The sequence below is a fragment of the Melospiza melodia genome, chromosome 14 (genome assembly GCF_035770615.1).
Source record: "Melospiza melodia melodia isolate bMelMel2 chromosome 14, bMelMel2.pri, whole genome shotgun sequence".
In the NCBI taxonomy this organism is placed as follows: domain Eukaryota; kingdom Metazoa; phylum Chordata; class Aves; order Passeriformes; family Passerellidae; genus Melospiza; species Melospiza melodia.
In genome coordinates this window covers 4,802,755-4,821,206 of record NC_086207.1, presented here as the reverse complement: position 1 = coordinate 4,821,206, position 18,452 = coordinate 4,802,755, and the positions used below count along the sequence as shown (strand labels likewise).

Here is an 18,452-nt window from a genome sequence, read left to right as displayed (position 1 = left end):
GCCCAGATCAGCCCAGCTCAGTTCAGCTTAGACCAGCCCAGCTCAGCCGGGCGGAGGTGGCAGCGGCTGCGGCAGCGAGCGCTGCCCCGTGTCACCTGCTGCCGGCACACTCCGGCTGCCTTACGGAGCGCCGGCCGGAATCTGAGACAGCGAGGGAAGGCGCCCGCCCCGCACTTCGCCGCTCTCCGCCCGCAATCGCCCGGGACACCCGCCGCGACACCGACACCGACACGGGCCGCCGCCGCCGCGCCATGGCGCTCGCAAGGCAAGTGCTTTGTGTGTGTGCTTTGCTGGGGCTGCCGCTCGCTGGCGCCGAGCCCATCCGCTACTCCGTAGCCGAGGAGGCGGAAAGCGGCTCCCTGGTGGGCGAGCTGGCCGAGGACGCGGGGCTGACGCCGGCGCAGCTCTCGGCTCGCCGCGCCCGCCTGGTCTCGGAGGACGGCCGCCAGCATTTTCGCTTGGAGCGCTCTTCCGGCCGCCTCGTCGTGGCAGGGAGGCTGGACCGGGAGCAGCTGTGCGCCCAGTCCGACACCTGCATGCTCCCATTCGAGCTGCTGCTCTCCGACCCCCTGCAGTTCTTTCGGGTCGAGGTGACTGTGAAGGATATCAATGACAATTCACCCGTTTTTCGAGAAGATCGAGTCAGTTTTCGGATCCCCGAAACGAGCGACCTGGGCTCTCGTTTCCCGCTGGAGGTGGCTCGGGACCTCGATATTGGCCGCAACACTGTCCAGGGGTACAACATCTCTCCTGAGAACGAGTATTTCAGTGTCTCCTATGGAAGTCAGAGTAGTACTGAGAAATATGTGGAACTTATTCTGGAAAAGGCACTAGACAGAGAGGAGCAGGCAGAGATGGGTTTCCATGTTATTGCTGTAGATGGGGGCTCTCCTCCCAGGAGTGGAAACATTGAGATCTCTATAATCATTCTAGATGCAAATGACAATGCTCCCAAATTCATGCAAGAGCCTTACATTACGAAGGTTTCAGAAAACACGCCAAAAGGCTCTGTGATTCTGACTGTGCTGGCAGCTGATCCAGATGAAGGAGTTAATGGGGACATCTCCTACCAACTCAATGAAGTCGTTGGACAGAGTGAGTCAGTATTTGTGATTGATCCCATAACTGGTGAAATTAAACTCACAAAACCACTGGACTTTGAGGCAGCAAAAATGCATGAGCTGATTGTTAGGGCCACAGATGGTGGAGGGCTGTCAGCAATCTGCAAGGTGTTGGTGGAGGTGGTGGATGTGAATGACAATGCCCCAGAGCTGGTGGTCAGTTCCTTCAGCAGTCCCCTCCCCGAGAACACAGTGCCCGGCACGGTGGTTGCCCTGTTTACGGTCAGGGACCGGGATTCTGGTGCCAACGGGAAGATCTCCTGTGCCCTGCAGGATCAGCTCTTCTTCTCCCTGCGGCCAGCCTACAAGAATTACTATGAGCTGGTGACAGTGAGCGCGCTGGACCGCGAGGAGACGCCTCAGCACATCCTCAGTGTGACAGCAGCAGATGCGGGCTCGCCTCCTCTCACCAGCATGCACACCTTCACCGTGGACATCTCCGACGTCAATGACAATGCCCCCGTCTTCAACCAGACCTCCTACACCATGTACGTGCGTGAGAACAACGTGCCCACGGTGTTTGTGGGAGCCGTGAGCGCTGCAGATGCTGACGTGGGGCTGAATGCCAAGGTGACCTATTCCCTGGCAGCAGAGGAAGGGCCAGAGTGGGCCTGGTGCTCCTGCATCTCGGTGAACTCGGAGAAGGGACACGTGTTTGTGCTACGGCCCCTGGACTACGAGCGCTTGAGGCAGACCGAGGTGACGGTCAGTGCCTCTGACGCGGGCTCTCCTCCGCTGAGAGCCAACGTCACCGTGCGCCTGGTGGTGCTGGACGAGAACGACAACGCCCCGCTTGTGCTCTACCCGGCCCAGGAGAGCGGCCCGGCCTCCAGTGAGCTGGTGCCCGTGTCGGCTGAGGCGGGCTACCTCATCAGCAAAGTGGTGGCCGTCGATGTCGACTCGGGACAGAACTCGTGGCTCTCCTACCACCTGCTCAGGGCCACCGACCCAGGCCTGTTTTCCGTGGGCCTGCAAAGCGGCGAGGTGCGTCTCAGGAGGCCGGTGACAGAGAGAGACAGCGTCAAGCAGAAGCTGGTGGTGCTGGTCAGAGACAACGGCAAGCCCCCGCTGTCAGCCACGGCAGCTCTCAGCGCTCTCCTGCTCAAGGACTTCTCCGACGTGCGCCTCCCGCACAGCAGCCCGGCCAGCGAGGATCAGGCCGCCGCCTCCCTGACCACCTATTTAATCATTGCCTTGGTCTTTGTCTCCCTCCTCTTCCTCATCTCCACGGCAGTGCTGCTGGCTCGCAAGCTGTGCAGGAGGAAGGAGCTGAAGGCTGGCCCTGTTCTCTATGCTGCCGACACCTTGCAGAGCGGCCTGGCCGATGCGGCCGCTGCAGGGACCCTGCCCCGCGCCTATTGCTACGAGATCAGCCTCACCACGGGCTCGGGCAACAGCGAGTTCAGATTCCTCAAGCCCATCCTTCCCAGCCTGCCCCCACAGCACTGCGCCGTGGGCCAGGGCCCCGATGAGGAACAGGATTTCCCCTGTGTCCCTGTCAGCAGCGAGGACATGGCCCCAGACAATGCTGGCACTCTCTCTGCAGGACAGTTCAACGCTCTTTCCTTTGACTAGCTGGCGTCTGCTCATACTATGGCTTCATGGATATTGGGAAGAAAATATCCAGTCCGCAACATGTGGCAATCTTTCCTCTGTAGAAAATTTTTGTTTTTCATTTGTGTAACCAGCTTCTGGCACATTGTCTTTGAAATCCATGTCTGCCACTGCAGATAGCAATGGAGGAAATAAAAGACGCCAAGATTCTCTCACTTAGCTTGTAATGGGTTTCACCATTCCCTCAGCCTTTTCTGATAGGCTTTATCTATGTGGATAGCCCTCAATCTATGATCTTCTTTCTCTTGCTCTCTGACAAAGACAGAGGATTTTTTATTCTGATCTGCAAGACAATATCACTGTGTCCCAAACTAATCATATCCTCACTGAAAAGCTAAAAGTCTTTTTCCCACCACCGGAAAGCAAAGAAGTTGTGATTACTGTGTCAATATGTCACCCGAGCACTAGGCCCTTTCTTCCCTGGATTCAGGATGTCTCTCTCTGAGATGTGAGCTCTGCATGCTTTGCTTTCTTGTCCCTATGTTTGTCCATGTAGACACTGAGTACCAGCAAATGCTTCAGTAGTGCTGCCTGGTGAAGCAAGGAGTTGCTCCCACCCAGCCATTGCAACATAGCAGTCCCAGCTGAGCAACGAACAAGGTTATTTGAACCCTTTCACAACAGCTGTCTCATCTTCCTTATCTAGCTTAGAGTAGGGCTGCAAAATGCACAACAAAATCTCCCTTGTGAGTACCAGAAGTTCTTGGGTGTTCGTTCACCTCAGGATAGCCTTGGAAATACAGGAGCACAAACGTTGTCAGAGTAGACTTTATGTGAACTGAGGTGAAGAAACATGTTCATTGTCATTGAATGCATTAAAAGAAAATTCCAGAAAAACTAAAGGATAACTACTGGAAGGTAGAGTTAAGAAGAACTTAAGAAAAAGACATTGAGTGTGGTCTTTTCATTGTTGTTCCTGAATCCCAGGACTTTCTGATGTGAGTGAAAAGGTATTCCCACATGATATTCTGTGTTTGCTTCAGGGCATTTGCATTCCCATGTGAAACCTTTTTCTTCTAAACTGTAATGCACATGATACTGAGTCAGTTAATCTAGAGAAGACTTGCCACCACATAAAAAATAACTGGTTGTTTGAATGATGTCTGTGATGCATGAAATAGGTGGAAAACTTCCCTCACTCTGGAATGTGCTGAACGCATAGAGTTTAAGAATGCAAAATCAATATAAATTTGGAATTAGAAATTTAAAAAAAGTGTTGGACTGAAGTAAAGAGAGTATCCTGACTCATTTTGGAAACAAAAATATTTGGAGAGACGTTATTTCCTGGAAAACCCTGACAAGACTTTTTAAAATTCTGCCTGTTATTTCTCATTGTGTCCCTTGTCTGCAGCAATACTCGGTGGGTACACTGCCTGAGTAGGGAGATGGAGAATATAGTGTTCAAAGTCGTCCCCGTGATGTCACCATCGCCCTATGCCTGTGGGATTTCTCCTGCTGAGGGATAAGACTCTGCAGTTCAGGTCTGAGCCTGGTCTTTGTGCTGCCCTGGTTACGGCCGCGTTCCGTTGCCGGCCCCGGCTGTCTCGCTGCCTTGGGGATCGCGGGCCGGGCCGAGCGGCAGCGCGGGCTGCGGGCGGCGGCGGCTGCAGTCCCAGCGCGCACCGCTGGGTGGTGCCCTCGGCCAAGGCGGCGCCGAGCGGCTGCGGCAGCGGAGGCGGCCGGGCCCGGAGCGGCGCAGCCCGAGCGAGCTCAGACCAGAACCAGACCAGCCCAGCCCAGACCAGCTCAGTTCAGCTTAGAGCAGCCCAGCTCAGCCGGGCGGAGGTGGCAGCGGCTGCGGCAGCGAGCGCTGCCCCGTGTCACCCGCTGCCGGCACACCCCGGCTGCCTTACGGAGCGCCGGCCGGAATCTCAGACAGCGAGGGAAGGCGCCCGCCCCGCATTTCGCCGCTCTCCGCCCGCAATCGCCCGGGACACCCGTCGCGACACCGACACCGACACCGACACCGACACCGACACCGACACCGACACCGACACCGACACCGACACCGACACGGGCCGCCGCCACCGCAGTCGCGCCATGGCGCTCGCAAGGCAAGTGCTTTGTGTATGTGCTTTGCTGGGGCTGCCGCTCGCTGGCGCCGAGCCCATCCGCTACTCCGTAGCCGAGGAGGCGGAAAGCGGCTCCCTGGTGGGCGAGCTGGCCGAGGACGCGGGGCTGACGCCGGCGCAGCTCTCGGCTCGCCGCGCCCGCCTGGTCTCGGAGGACGGCCGCCAGCATTTTCGCTTGGAGCGCGCCTCCGGCCGCCTCGTCGTGGCAGGGAGGCTGGACCGGGAGCAGCTGTGTGCCCAGTCCGACACCTGCATGCTCCCATTCGAGCTGCTGCTTTCCGACCCCCTGCAGTTCTTTCGGGTCGAGGTAGACCTCGAGGATATCAATGACCACTCGCCTGTCTTTCCCGAGGATCGAGTCCGTTTTGACATCCCGGAAACGAGCGAGCCAGGCTCCCGTTTTCCGCTGGAGGTTGCTCGGGACCTCGATATTGGCAGGAACACAGTCAAGGAGTACAGCATTAATCCTGAGAATGAGTATTTTAGAGTGTCCTATGGAAGTCAAAGCACAGGCAAAAAGCATCTTGAACTGGTCTTGGAAATGCCGCTTGACAGGGAAGAGCAGTCTGAGATGAGTTTCAGTGTAATTGCTGTGGATGGGGGCACTCCTCCTAGAAGTGGAACTACAGAAGTAAAAATTCTCATTCTAGATGTAAATGACAATGCTCCCAAATTCACAAAGGACGAATACACAGGGCAGGTTTTGGAGAACATGCCAGAAAGCTCTGTGGTTCTGACTGTACTGGCAACAGATCCGGATGCAGGAGTTAATGGGGACATCACCTATCAACTCAGTGATTCAGTGGGACAGAGTGAGTCAGCATTTGTGATTGATCCCATAACTGGTGAAATTAAACTCACAAAACCGCTGGACTTTGAGGCAGCACAAACTCATGAGCTCAGTGTGAAGGCCAGAGATGGTGGGGGGCTGTCAGCAATCTGCAAGGTGTTGGTGGAGGTGGTGGATGTGAATGACAATGCCCCAGAGCTGGTGGTCAGTTCCTTCAGCAGTCCCATCCCCGAGAACACAGTGCCTGGCACAGTGGTTGCCCTGTTTACGGTCAGGGACCGGGATTCTGGTGCCAACGGGAAGATCTCCTGTGCCCTGCAGGATCAGCTCTTCTTCTCCCTGCGGCCAGCCTACAAGAATTACTATGAGCTGGTGACAGTGAGCGCGCTGGACCGCGAGGAGACGCCTCAGTACATCCTCAGTGTGACGGCAGCAGATGCGGGCTCGCCTCCTCTCACCAGCACGCACACCTTCACCGTGGACATCTCCGACGTCAATGACAATGCCCCCGTCTTCAACCAGACCTCCTACACCATGTACGTGCGTGAGAACAACGTGCCCACGGTGTTTGTGGGAGCCGTGAGCGCTGCAGATGCTGACGTGGGGCTGAATGCCAAGGTGACCTATTCCCTGGCAGCAGAGGAAGGGCCAGAGCGGGCCTGGTGCTCCTGCATCTCGGTGAACTCGGAGAAGGGACACGTGTTTGTGCTGCGGCCCCTGGACTACGAGCGCTTGAGGCAGACCGAGGTGACGGTCAGTGCCTCTGACGCGGGCTCTCCTCCGCTGAGAGCCAACGTCACCGTGCGCCTGGTGGTGCTGGACGAGAACGACAACGCCCCGCTCGTGCTCTACCCGGCCCAGGAGAGTGGCCCGGCCTCCAGTGAGCTGGTGCCCGTGTCGGCTGAGGCGGGCTACCTCATCAGCAAAGTGGTGGCCGTTGATGCCGACTCGGGACAGAACTCGTGGCTGTCCTACCACCTGCTCAGGGCCACCGACCCAGGCCTGTTTTCCGTGGGCCTGCAAAGCGGCGAGGTGCGTCTCAGGAGGCCGGTGACAGAGAGAGACAGCGTCAAGCAGAAGCTGGTGGTGCTGGTCAGAGACAACGGCAAGCCCCCGCTGTCAGCCACGGCAGCTCTCAGCGCTCTCCTGCTCAAGGACTTCTCCGACGTGCGCCTCCCACACAGCAGCCCGGCCGGCGAGGATCAGGCTGCCGCCTCCCTGACCACCTATTTAATCATTGCCTTGGTCTTTGTCTCCCTCCTCTTCCTCATCTCCACAGCAGTGCTGCTGGCTCGCAAGGTGTGCAGGCGGAAGGAGTTGAAGGCTGGCCCTGTGCTCTATGCTGCCGACACCTTGCAGAGCGGCCTGGCCGATGCAGCCGCTGCAGGGACCCTGCCCCGCGCCTATTGCTACGAGATCAGCCTCACCACGGGCTCGGGCAACAGCGAGTTCAGATTCCTCAAGCCCATCCTGCCCAGCCTGCCCCCACAGCACTGCGCCGTGGGCCAGGGCCCCGATGAGGAACAGGATTTCCCCGGTGTCCCTGTCAGCAGTGAGGACATGGCCCCAGACAATGCTGGCACTCTCTCTGCAGGACAGATCAACGCTCTTTCCTTTGACTAGCTGGGGTCTGCACAGACAGAGGCTTCATGGATCTTGGGAGGAGTGGATCCTGGCTGGTGCATCGGATAATGATTTCTCAAGATTATGTCGGTATTTGCGATTGGTTTAAACAAGTTCTTGAAAATTCTTTTCAAAGGTAATGTCTACCACTCCAAAAAGAATTATGATGTAAAAGTAGTCCATCTTCTTTCGCTTTTTAAGTAGTTTGATTCAGCTCTGTCACTGCCATCTCTAACAGGCTTTAAGTGTGTTCTTACCACTCACTTCTCTGCTCTTTTTTTTCTTGCTGTCTGAAAATATAATAATTACATTGCCTTTATTTAGAGCTTTGGGAGGATGTCAAATCATATCCTCGCTGAAATGAAAGAGGCCCATTATGTACTTCATGAAAGCTCACAAGTTGTGAATATTGAGTCAAAATTTCATGAAGGCACTAGGCCCTTTCTTTCCTGGGTTTGGGTGGTCCCTTTATGAGATATGCAGTCTGTGATCTTTGCTTTCTTATCACTACCATTGTTCATGCAGACACTGCATATCTACAGATGCAGCAGAGAGTTGTCCCCACCCAGCCACTGCAACTCAGGCAACACCAGCTCAGGAGGGAAGGAGTTGATTCGGACCCTTTCACAACAGCACTCTCATCTTCCTTATCTAGCACAGACTACAGCAACAAAATGCACAACAAAACCTTCCTTTGGCTTTCAAGAAGGGCTTGGGTGTTCTGTCACCTCAGGATTGCCTTGGAAGTACAGCAGAAGAGTGTTAGAGTAGACTGTAACTGAACAGAGCTGTAACATGTAACAGAAACATGTTCTTTGTCTTTGAAGGCAATGAAGGAAAAATCCACAATTATTGAAAGGAAATAATTGGAAGGTAGAGTCAAGAAAAACTGATGAAAGATGTTGAGATTGCTCTGTTCATTGTTCTTCCTGAATCCCAAGGCTTCTTGATATGACTGGAAAGTTGTCTCTGCATGATTTTCTGTGTTGGTGTCAGAGCATTTGCATATCCATGTTTGCCCTTTCTCCTTCTGGCCAATCAAATATACTGAGCACTGCACTGAGCCTGTTCCTCCATAGAAGGACTGCTACCCCATCTAGAATAACTGATTTTTTTGTGTAATGTCTAAAATGCACGAAATTATCACAAAGCCTCCCTCACGCTCCGATGTGCTGATGTGATACAGTTTAATGTTGTAAATTGCTAAAACTCTGGGATTAGAAACAGAAAAAGATGATAGACATAAATAAAGAGAACCCCCTGACGGCATAAATGGAGACAGAATATTTTGTAGAGTCGTTCTTTATGGGAAGCACTATCAAGGCTTTCCAAAATTTTGGGAGTTACTTACTCACTGTGTCCTTCGTCTGAAGCAATGTTGGGTGGGTACAGTTCCTGAGTGGGGAGATGTAGCCGAGAGTGTGTTCATTTGCATTCCCGTGCTGTCACCATTGCCCTATCCCTATGCGGTTTTCCTTTCGTGGAATGCGGCTTGGCTGTTGAGGGTTGAGCCTGGTCTTTGTGCTGCCCTGGTTGAGGCCGCGTTCCGTTGCCGGCCCCGGCTGTCTCGCTGCCTTCGGGATCGCGGGCCGGGCCGAGCGGCAGCGCGGGCTGCGGGCGGCGGCGGCTGCAGTCCCAGCGAGCACCGCTGGGTGGTGCCCTCGGCCAAGGCGGCGCCGAGCGGCTGCGGCAGCGGAGGCGGCCGGGCCCGGAGCGGCACAGCCCGAGCGAGCTCAGACCAGAACCAGACCAGCCCAGCCCAGACCAGCTCAGTTCAGCTTAGAGCAGCCCAGCTCAGCCGGGCGGAGGTGGCAGCGGCTGCGGCAGCGAGCGCTGCCCCGTGTCACCCGCTGCCGGCACACCCCGGCTGCCTTACGGAGCGCCGGCCGGAATCTCAGTCAGCAAGGGAAGGCGCCCGCCCCGCACTTCGCCGCTCTCCGCCCGCAATCGCCCGAGACACCCGCCGCGACACCGACACCGACACGGGCCGCCGCCGCCGCCGCCGCGCCATGGCGCTCGCAAGGCAAGTGCTTTGTGTGTGTGCTTTGCTGGGGCTGCCGCTCGCTGGCGCCGAGCCCATCCGCTACTCCGTAGCCGAGGAGGCGGAAAGCGGCTCCCTGGTGGGCGAGCTGGCCGAGGACGCGGGGCTGACGCCGGCGCAGCTCTCGGCTCGCCGCGCCCGCCTGGTCTCGGAGGACGGCCGCCAGCATTTTCGCTTGGAGCGCGCCTCCGGCCGCCTCGTCGTGGCAGGGAGGCTGGACCGGGAGCAGCTGTGTGCCCAGTCCGACACCTGCATGCTCCCCTTCGAGCTGCTGCTCTCCAACCCCCTGCAGTTCTTTCGGGTCGAGGTGACGGTGAAGGATATCAATGACCATTCACCCGTCTTCCCCGAGGAACAAGTCACTTTTGAAATCACTGAAAAGAGTGATCCCGGTTCACGTTTCCCACTGGAGGCTGCTCAGGACCTCGATATTGGCAGCAACACAGTCCAGGAGTACATAATTACTCCCGAGAATGATTATTTTAGAGTCTCTGACGAAAGTCATATCACAGGCACGAAGTATCTTGAACTAGTACTGGAAAAGTCACTAGACAGAGAGGAGCAGGCAGAGATGAGTTTCAGTCTTATTGCCATGGATAGGGGCTCCCCTCCCAGAAGTGGGACCACCCAAGTCAAAATTGTCATTCTAGATGTAAATGACAATGCTCCCATCTTCACACAGGAGGAGTACCTAGGGCAGATTTTGGAGAACACACCAGAGGGCTCTGTGGTTCTGACTGTTTTGGCAATTGATCCCGATGCAGGAGTTAATGGGGACATTACCTATCAACTTAGTCAAGCAGTGGGACAGAGTGACTCTGCATTTGTGATTGATCCCATAACTGGTGAAATTAAACTCACAAAACCTCTGGACTTTGAAGCAGCAGAAGTGCATGAGCTGATTGTGAAGGCAAGAGATGGTGGAGGGCTGTCAGCAATCTGCAAGGTGTTGGTGGAGGTGGTGGATGTGAATGACAATGCCCCAGAGCTGGTGGTCAGTTCCTTCAGCAGTCCCCTCCCCGAGAACACAGAGCCCGGCACGGTGGTTGCCCTGTTTACGGTCAGGGACCGGGATTCTGGTGCCAACGGGAAGATCTCCTGTGCCCTGCAGGATCAGCTCTTCTTCTCCCTGCAGCCAGCCTACAAGAATTACTATGAGCTGGTGACAGTGAGCGCGCTGGACCGCGAGGAGACGCCTCAGTACATCCTCAGTGTGACGGCAGCAGATGCGGGCTTGCCTCCTCTCACCAGCACGCACACCTTCACCGTGGACATCTCCGACGTCAATGACAATGCCCCCGTCTTCAACCAGACCTCCTACACCATGTACGTGCGTGAGAACAACGTGCCCACGGTGTTTGTGGGAGCCGTGAGCGCTGCAGATGCTGACGTGGGGCTGAATGCCAAGGTGACCTATTCCCTGGCAGCAGAGCAAGGGCCAGAGCGGGCCTGGTGCTCCTGCATCTCGGTGAACTCGGAGAAGGGACACGTGTTTGTGCTGCGGCCCCTGGACTACGAGCGCTTGAGGCAGACCGAGGTGACGGTCAGTGCCTCTGACGCGGGCTCTCCTCCGCTGAGAGCCAACGTCACCGTGCGCCTGGTGGTGCTGGACGAGAATGACAACGCCCCGCTCGTGCTCTACCCGGCCCAGGAGAGCGGCCCGGCCTCCAGTGAGCTGGTGCCCGTGTCGGCTGAGGCAGGCTACCTCATCAGCAAAGTGGTGGCCGTCGATGCCGACTCGGGACAGAACTCGTGGCTCTCCTACCACCTGCTCAGGGCCACCGACCCAGGCCTGTTTTCCGTGGGCCTGCAAAGCGGCGAGGTGCGTCTCAGGAGGCCGGTGACAGAGAGAGACAGCGTCAAGCAGAAGCTGGTGGTGCTGGTCAGAGACAATGGCAAGCCCCCGCTGTCAGCCACGGCAGCTCTCAGCGCTCTCCTGCTCAAGGACTTCTCCGACATGCGCCTCCCGCACAGCAGCCCGGCCGGCGAGGATCAGGCTGCTGCCTCCCTGACCACCTATTTAATCATTGCCTTGGTCTTTGTCTCCCTCCTCTTCCTCATCTCCACGGCAGTGCTGCTGGCTCGCAAGGTGTGCAGGAGGAAGGAGCTGAAGGCTGGCCCTGTGCTCTATGCTGCCGACACCTTGCAGAGCGGCCTGGCCGATGCGGCCGCTGCAGGGACCCTGCCCCGCGCCTATTGCTACGAGATCAGCCTCACCACGGGCTCGGGCAACAGCGAGTTCAGATTCCTCAAGCCCATCCTGCCCAGCCTGCCCCCACAGCACTGCGCCGTGGGCCAGGTCCCCGATGAGGATCAGGATTTCCCCAGTGTCCCTGTCAGCAGCGAGGACATGGCCCCAGACAATGCTGGCACTCTCTCTGCAGGACAGTTCAACGCTCTTTCCTTTGACTAGCTGGCGTCTGCACAGACTGATGCTTCTTGGATCTTGAGAGGATGGGATCCAGTCTTCAGCAAGTGAAATGGTTCCTCCTGAATTAATCTTTTTCTGCAGTTGGTTCAACCATTATTCTTCAAATTCTCTTCATAATATTCACAATCTGCCACTCCCAAGAACAGCAACGAGTGTAAAGGAGGCAAAGGTTCTCTCACTTATTTATTAATTTGTTTCAGCTCTTTTACTGCTATTTCTGATAGGCTTTATGTCTATGTTTAGTATTCACAGCTATGTTGTTGTTTCTCTTGCTGTCTGAAAAGCCATAGGATGTTTTCTAATCTTTAAATAAAGTCACAGCTGGCAAAACAATTCATATTTCCCTGCAGTAAAACAAATGAAATGCAAAAAGCCCTTTTTGTGCTTCTGGAAAGCAGGGTTTCTGTGACTCCTGAGACTCTTTGTCACATTGCAGTAGACCCTTTCTTCCCTGGATATTGGATGCTGTCTGAGATGTGTTCTCTCTGTGCTTTGCTTTCTTGTCGCCATGATAAGCAAGACAAGCTTTCCTTTGCATTCATACATTGAATGTCTGCACATGCTTCAATAATGCTGCCTCCTGAAGCAGTTGCTCCCACCCAGCCATTGCAACACAGGCAGTTCCAGCTCGGTAGGAAAGGAGGTGATTTGGACCCTTTGACAACAGCAGTCTCATCTTCATTATCTAGCTCACAGCAGGGCCACAAAGTTTACAACAAAACCTTACTTTGGCTTAAAGAAGGGCTTGGATGTTGTGTTCACATGGGATTGCCTTGGAAATACGGCAGCACAAACAGTGTTAAGAGTGGACTATAGAACTGAACAGAGCTGTAACATGTAACAGACACACGTACCTTGTCAATGAATGCATTGAAGGAAAAATCCACAAATATTGAAACACGGTTATCGGATGGTGGAGTCAAGAAGTGTTGGGAAGGATGCAAATTTGACAAGAAAGTCTCACAGATCTGTGTGCTTGGTAGAAAGATTTTTGATAGTAGACTCTGAAGAATGAATACAAATGAAAACAAGTTTTGATACAGAAGAAAAGAATTGCTAAGCCAGTCTTACTGGATAACCAAGGAGGCAAAGGGTGTGTTCGTCTGAATGGGGTTTTATGGCTAAGAGCAAAGGATAAACACACCTCCAACAAAAGATGTTTTTACCAAGCAAAAAATACCACAGGCAAACAAACATGCCAATGTCGCAAATGGAAAAAAGGACTCAGAATTTTGCACAGCAAAAAAACTGAAAAACAACTTCTAGATTAAACTGTGACAGATTAACATTAAGTGATTGGAGATTAGTAACATGAGTATGGTAATTGTAGTAGTTATGATGGGCTACAGGTAAAAGTTAAGGTACAAATTTGTTCTTATGTATTAAGATGCTCAGCAAATAAAATGATATAAAGCATTGGAACCAAAATTAAAGGGTCTTCAGACATGTCTGCAGCTGGAGCCGAAAGATGTAGGCCCAGGCTCTGATGGCTATGACCCTGGACTGTCGTAACATCTGGGATAAAATAAACTGCACTTTGAAGAGCTGCCTGGAATCCTTAGTCTCCCACTCAGGCTCTGACAAAGAAGAACTTTTTTAAAAAGACATTGAGAATGCTCTTTTCATTGCTTTTCCTGAATCCCAAGATTTCTTGATGAGGCTAGAAAGCTGTTCCTGTTTGATTTTCTGTATTTGTGCCCGAGAATTTGCATTCCCATGTTTACCCTTTCTCCTCTGAAATGTACTGAGCATTTTACTGAGCCTATTACTCTAGAGGATTGTCACACCCTGTAAAAACACTGGCTGTTTGAATAATGTCTGCAATGCATGAAATACTCCAAAAGCCGGCCTCACACTGTGTTGTGCTGAAGTGATACAGTTTACCATTGGAAATTGGCATAACTCTAGGTTTAGGAACAGAAAAAAAGGTGTTAAACTGAAATAAAGAGAACATTCTGACTGCTTTAGTGGATAAAGACCTCTTTGAAGAGTCGTTCTTTCTGGGAAAGATCCTTCAAGGCTTTTCAAAATTCTGCTTATTATTTCTCACTGTGTCCCTTCTCAGAAGCAATGTTGGGTGCGTACAGTTCCTGAGTGGGGAGATGAATCCGGGAAGAGTGTTCATTGGAATGCCAGTGCTGTCACCATCCCCCTATCCCTATGCGGGTTCTCCTCTTGTGGAATGCGGCTTGGCCATTGTGGGCTCAGTCTGGTCTTTGGGCTGCCCTGGTTGAGGCCGCGTTCCGTTGCCGGCCCCGGCTGTCTCGCTGCCTTGGGGATCGCGGGCCGGGCCGAGCGGCAGCGCGGGCTGCGGGCGGCGGCGGCTGCAGTCCCAGCGCGCACCGCTGGGTGGTGCCCTCGGCCAAGGCGGCGCCGAGCGGCTGCGGCAGCGGAGGCGGCCGGGCCCGGAGCGGCACAGCCCGAGCGAGCTCAGACCAGAACCAGACCAGCCCAGCCCAGCTCAGTTCAGCTTAGAGCAGCCCAGCTCAGCCGGGCGGAGGTGGCAGCGGCTGCGGCAGCGAACGCTGCCCCGTGTCACCCGCTGCCGACACACCCCGGCTGCCTTACGGAGCGCCGGCCGGAATCTGAGACAGCGAGGGAAGGCGCCCGCCCCGCATTTCGCCGCCCTCCGCCCGCAATCGCCCGGGACACCCGCCGCGACACCGACACCGACACGGGCCGCCGCCGCGGCAGTCGCGCCATGGCGCTCGCAAGGCAAGTGCTTTGTGTGTGTGCTTTGCTGGGGCTGCCGCTCGCTGGCGCCGAGCCCATCCGCTACTCCGTAGCCGAGGAGGCGGAAAGCGGCTCCCTGGTGGGCGAGCTGGCCGAGGACGCGGGGCTGACGCCGGCGCAGCTCTCGGCTCGCCGCGCCCGCCTGGTCTCGGAGGACGGCCGCCAGCATTTTCGCTTGGAGCGCGCCTCTGGCCGCCTCGTCGTGGCGGGGAGGCTGGACCGGGAGCAGCTGTGCGCCCAGTCCGACACCTGCATGCTCCCCTTCGAGCTGCTGCTCTCCGACCCCCTGCAGTTCTTTCGGGTCGAGGTGACTGTGGACGATATCAATGACCATTCGCCAATTTTCCCCGATGAACGAGTCACTTTTAAGATCGTGGAATCGAGGGACCCAGGTTCACGTTTCCCGCTGGAGGTGGCTGAGGACCTCGATATAGGCAGCAACACAGTGCAGGAGTACAATATATCTCCCGAGAACGAGTATTTCATTATTTCCCATGGAAGTCGTACTACTGGTGATAAATATCTTGAACTTGTTTTGGAAAAGGCACTAGACAGAGAGGAGCAGGCAGAGATGGGTTTCCAAGTTATTGCTGTCGATGGTGGCTCTCCTCGAAGGAGTGGAACCATTGAGATCTCTATAATCATTCTAGATGTAAATGACAATGCTCCCAAATTTACACAAGATCGTTATATTGGGAAGGTTCAGGAAAACATGCCAGAGGGCTCTGTGGTGCTGACTGTACTGGCAACTGATTCAGATGCAGGAGTTAATGGAGACATCTCCTATCAACTCAGCCAGGGAGTGGGACAAAGCAAGTCAGGATTCGTGATTGATCCCATAACTGGTGAAATTAAACTCACAAAACCACTAGACTTCGAGGCAACAGACAGTCATGAGTTCAGTGTGAAGGCCACAGATGGTGGAGGGTTGTCAGCAATCTGCAAGGTGTTGGTGGAGGTGGTGGATGTGAATGACAATGCCCCAGAGCTGGTGGTCAGTTCCTTCAGCAGTCCCCTCCCCGAGAACACAGTGCCCGGCACGGTGGTTGCCCTGTTTACGGTCAGGGACCGGGATTCTGGTGCCAACGGGAAGATCTCCTGTGCCCTGCAGGATCAGCTCTTCTTCTCCCTGCGGCCAGCCTACAAGAATTACTATGAGCTGGTGACGGTGAGCGTGCTGGACCGCGAGGAGACGCCTCAGCACATCCTCAGTGTGACGGCAGCAGATGCGGGCTCGCCTCCTCTCACCAGCACGCACACCTTCACCGTGGACATCTCCGACGTCAATGACAATGCCCCCGTCTTCAACCAGACCTCCTACACCATGTACGTGCGTGAGAACAACGTGCCCACGGTGTTTGTGGGAGCTGTGAGCGCTGCAGATGCTGACATGGGGCTGAATGCCAAGGTGACCTATTCCCTGGCAGCAGAGCAAGGGCCAGAGCGGGCCTGGTGCTCCTGCATCTCGGTGAACTCGGAGAAGGGACACGTGTTTGTGCTGCGGCCCCTGGACTACGAGCGCTTGAGGCAGACCGAGGTGACGGTCAGTGCCTCTGACGCGGGCTCTCCTCCGCTGAGAGCCAACGTCACCGTGCGCCTGGTGGTGCTGGACGAGAACGACAACGCCCCGCTCGTGCTCTACCCGGCCCAGGAGAGCGGCCCGGCCTCCAGTGAGCTGGTGCCCATGTCGGCTGAGGCGGGCTACCTCATCAGCAAAGTGGTGGCCGTCGATGCCGACTCGGGACAGAACTCGTGGCTCTCCTACCACCTGCTCAGGGCCACCGACCCAGGCCTGTTTTCCGTGGGCCTGCAAAGCGGCGAGGTGCGTCTCAGGAGGCCGGTGACAGAGAGAGACAGCGTCAAGCAGAAGCTGGTGGTGCTGGTCAGAGACAACGGCAAGCCCCCGCTGTCAGCCACGGCAGCTCTCAGCGCTCTCCTGCTCAAGGACTTCTCCGACATGCGCCTCCCACACAGCAGCCCGGCCGGCGAGGATCAGGCTGCCGCCTCCCTGACCACCTATTTAATCATTGCCTTGGTCTTTGTCTCCCTCCTCTTCCTCATCTCCACCACAGTCCTCGTGGCTCGCAAGGTGTGCAGGAGGAAGGAGCTGAAGGCTGGCCCTGTGCTCTATGCTGCCGACACCTTGCAGAGCGGCCTGGCCGATGCGGCCGCTGCAGGGACCCTGCCCCGCGCCTATTGCTACGAGATCAGCCTCACCACGGGCTCGGGCAACAGCGAGTTCAGATTCCTCAAGCCCATCCTGCCCAGCCTGCCCCCACAGCACTGCGCCGTTGGCCAGGGTCCCGATGAGGAACAGGATTTCCCCTGTGTCCCTGTCAGCAGCGAGGACATGGCCCCAGACAATGCTGGCGCTCTCTCTGCAGGACAGTTCAACACTGTTTCCTTTGACTAGCTGGATCTGAACAGACTGAGGCTTCATGATTCATGGGAGGAGAGGACTCATGCTGCAGCATGTGGAAATGGTTTCTCTATAGAAATTTGTATTTTCAATTGGTTTAACCCACTTCCTGTAAATTCTCTTTAAAATACATGTCTGCCACTTCACAAAGCAATGAAGAAAATATAAGAGGACAAGTAGCTGTCACATTTTTTAATGGGTTTCACCTTTGCTACTGGCTTTTCCTGCAGGCTTTATGTATGTGTTTAGAACTCAATCTATGATCGGCTTTCTCTTGCTGGCTGACAAGACAGAAGATCTGTTTCTTCAGACCTTCAAGACAATATCACTGTTGCCCAAACAAATCATATCCTCACTGAAATAGAAAAGCTCTTTATCTCAGCTCTGGACAGCAAGGATGTTTTGAGTACTAATATCACGTGAGCAGTGGGCCCTTTTTCCCCTGGATTCTGAGTGTCTCTGTCTGAGATGTGAGCTCGGTGTGCTTTGCTTTCTTGCCACTGTGTTTGGCCCTGCAGACGTTGAATATCTGCAGATGCTTCAGTAGTGTTGCCAGGTGAAGCGGGGAGTTAGTCCCGCCCAAACATTGCAGCACAGGCAATGCCAGCCCAGCAGGGAAGAGGGTGATTTTAACTCTGCGAAAACAGCAGGCTCGTCTTCCTTATCTAGCTTAGAGTAGAGCAGCAAAAGGCACAACAATGTCTTCCTTTGGCTTACAAGAAGGGCTTGGGTGTTCTGTCACCTCAGGATTGCCTTGGAATTACAGGAGCATAAATAGGGTTAGGGTAGACTGTAACTGAACAGAGCTGTAATATGTAACAGAAACATGTTGCTTGTCATTAAATGCATTAACGGAAAATTCCACAAATATTAAAAGGGAATTACTGGAAGGTAGAGTCAAGAAGAACTTAAAAAAAGATGTTGAGTTTACTCTATTCATTGTTATTCCTGAATCCCAAGGCTTCTTGATGGGACAGAAAAGTCGTCCCCACATGAATTTCTCTGATTGTCCTAGATCATTTCCATATCCGTGCTTGCCCTTTCTCCTTCTAGCCACTGAAATGTACTGAGCACTGTACTGACCCCGCTCCTCTAGAGAAGGACTGCCACACCATCTAGAATAATGAGTTGTTTCAATAAAGTCTGTGATGCATGAAATAATCAGAAAGACTCCCTCACGATGTATTCTCATAAAGTTATAGAAACTCATATTGTAAAGTGATATACCTCTGAGTTTAACAATAAAAAAATGTGTGGGACAGAATAAAGAGGAGGTCCTTACTCTTTTATGAAAGCAGAAGTTGTTTAGAAACGTGCTTACCTGGAAAGATCCTTCAAGGTTTTTCAAAATTGTGGGAGTCTTTTCTCACTGTGTCGCTTGACTGAAGCAATGTTTGGTTGGTACAGGGCCTGAGTGTGGAAATGCAGCCAGGAAGAGTGTTCATTGGCATGTCCATCCTATCATAATCGCCCTATCACTGTGTCATTTCTCCTGCTGAGAGATGAGGCTCTGCCCTTCAGGGCTCAGCCTCGTCTTTGGGCTGCGCTGGTTGAGGCCGCGTTCCGTTGCCGGCCCCGGCTGTCTCGCTGCCTTGGGGATCGCGGGCC

The 18,452-nt window shown here is 54.4% G+C and overlaps 4 protein-coding genes across 4 annotated transcripts; all 4 read left to right on the top strand.

The window, feature by feature from the left end:
- Positions 1-17: 17 nt before the first annotated feature.
- Positions 18-4,319, top strand: LOC134424623 (protocadherin beta-15-like). The gene has a single exon (XM_063168506.1). It carries the CDS (start codon positions 252-254, stop codon positions 2,694-2,696), a length of 2,445 nt encoding a protein of 814 aa, XP_063024576.1. The 5' UTR covers positions 18-251; the 3' UTR covers positions 2,697-4,319.
- A 456-nt stretch (positions 4,320-4,775) lies between these two features.
- LOC134424622 (protocadherin beta-15-like) lies at positions 4,776-8,483 on the top strand. Its single transcript, XM_063168505.1, has one exon. It carries the CDS (start codon positions 4,776-4,778, stop codon positions 7,218-7,220), a length of 2,445 nt encoding a protein of 814 aa, XP_063024575.1. The 3' UTR covers positions 7,221-8,483.
- Positions 8,484-8,916: 433 nt separating this feature from the next.
- Positions 8,917-13,668, top strand: LOC134424620 (protocadherin beta-15-like). The gene has a single exon (XM_063168504.1). It carries the CDS (start codon positions 9,230-9,232, stop codon positions 11,672-11,674), a length of 2,445 nt encoding a protein of 814 aa, XP_063024574.1. The 5' UTR covers positions 8,917-9,229; the 3' UTR covers positions 11,675-13,668.
- Positions 13,669-14,107: 439 nt separating this feature from the next.
- LOC134424619 (protocadherin beta-15-like) lies at positions 14,108-18,112 on the top strand. Its single transcript, XM_063168503.1, has one exon. The coding sequence runs from the start codon at positions 14,394-14,396 to the stop codon at positions 16,836-16,838; it is 2,445 nt and encodes an 814-aa protein (XP_063024573.1). The 5' UTR covers positions 14,108-14,393; the 3' UTR covers positions 16,839-18,112.
- Positions 18,113-18,452: the final 340 nt, after the last annotated feature.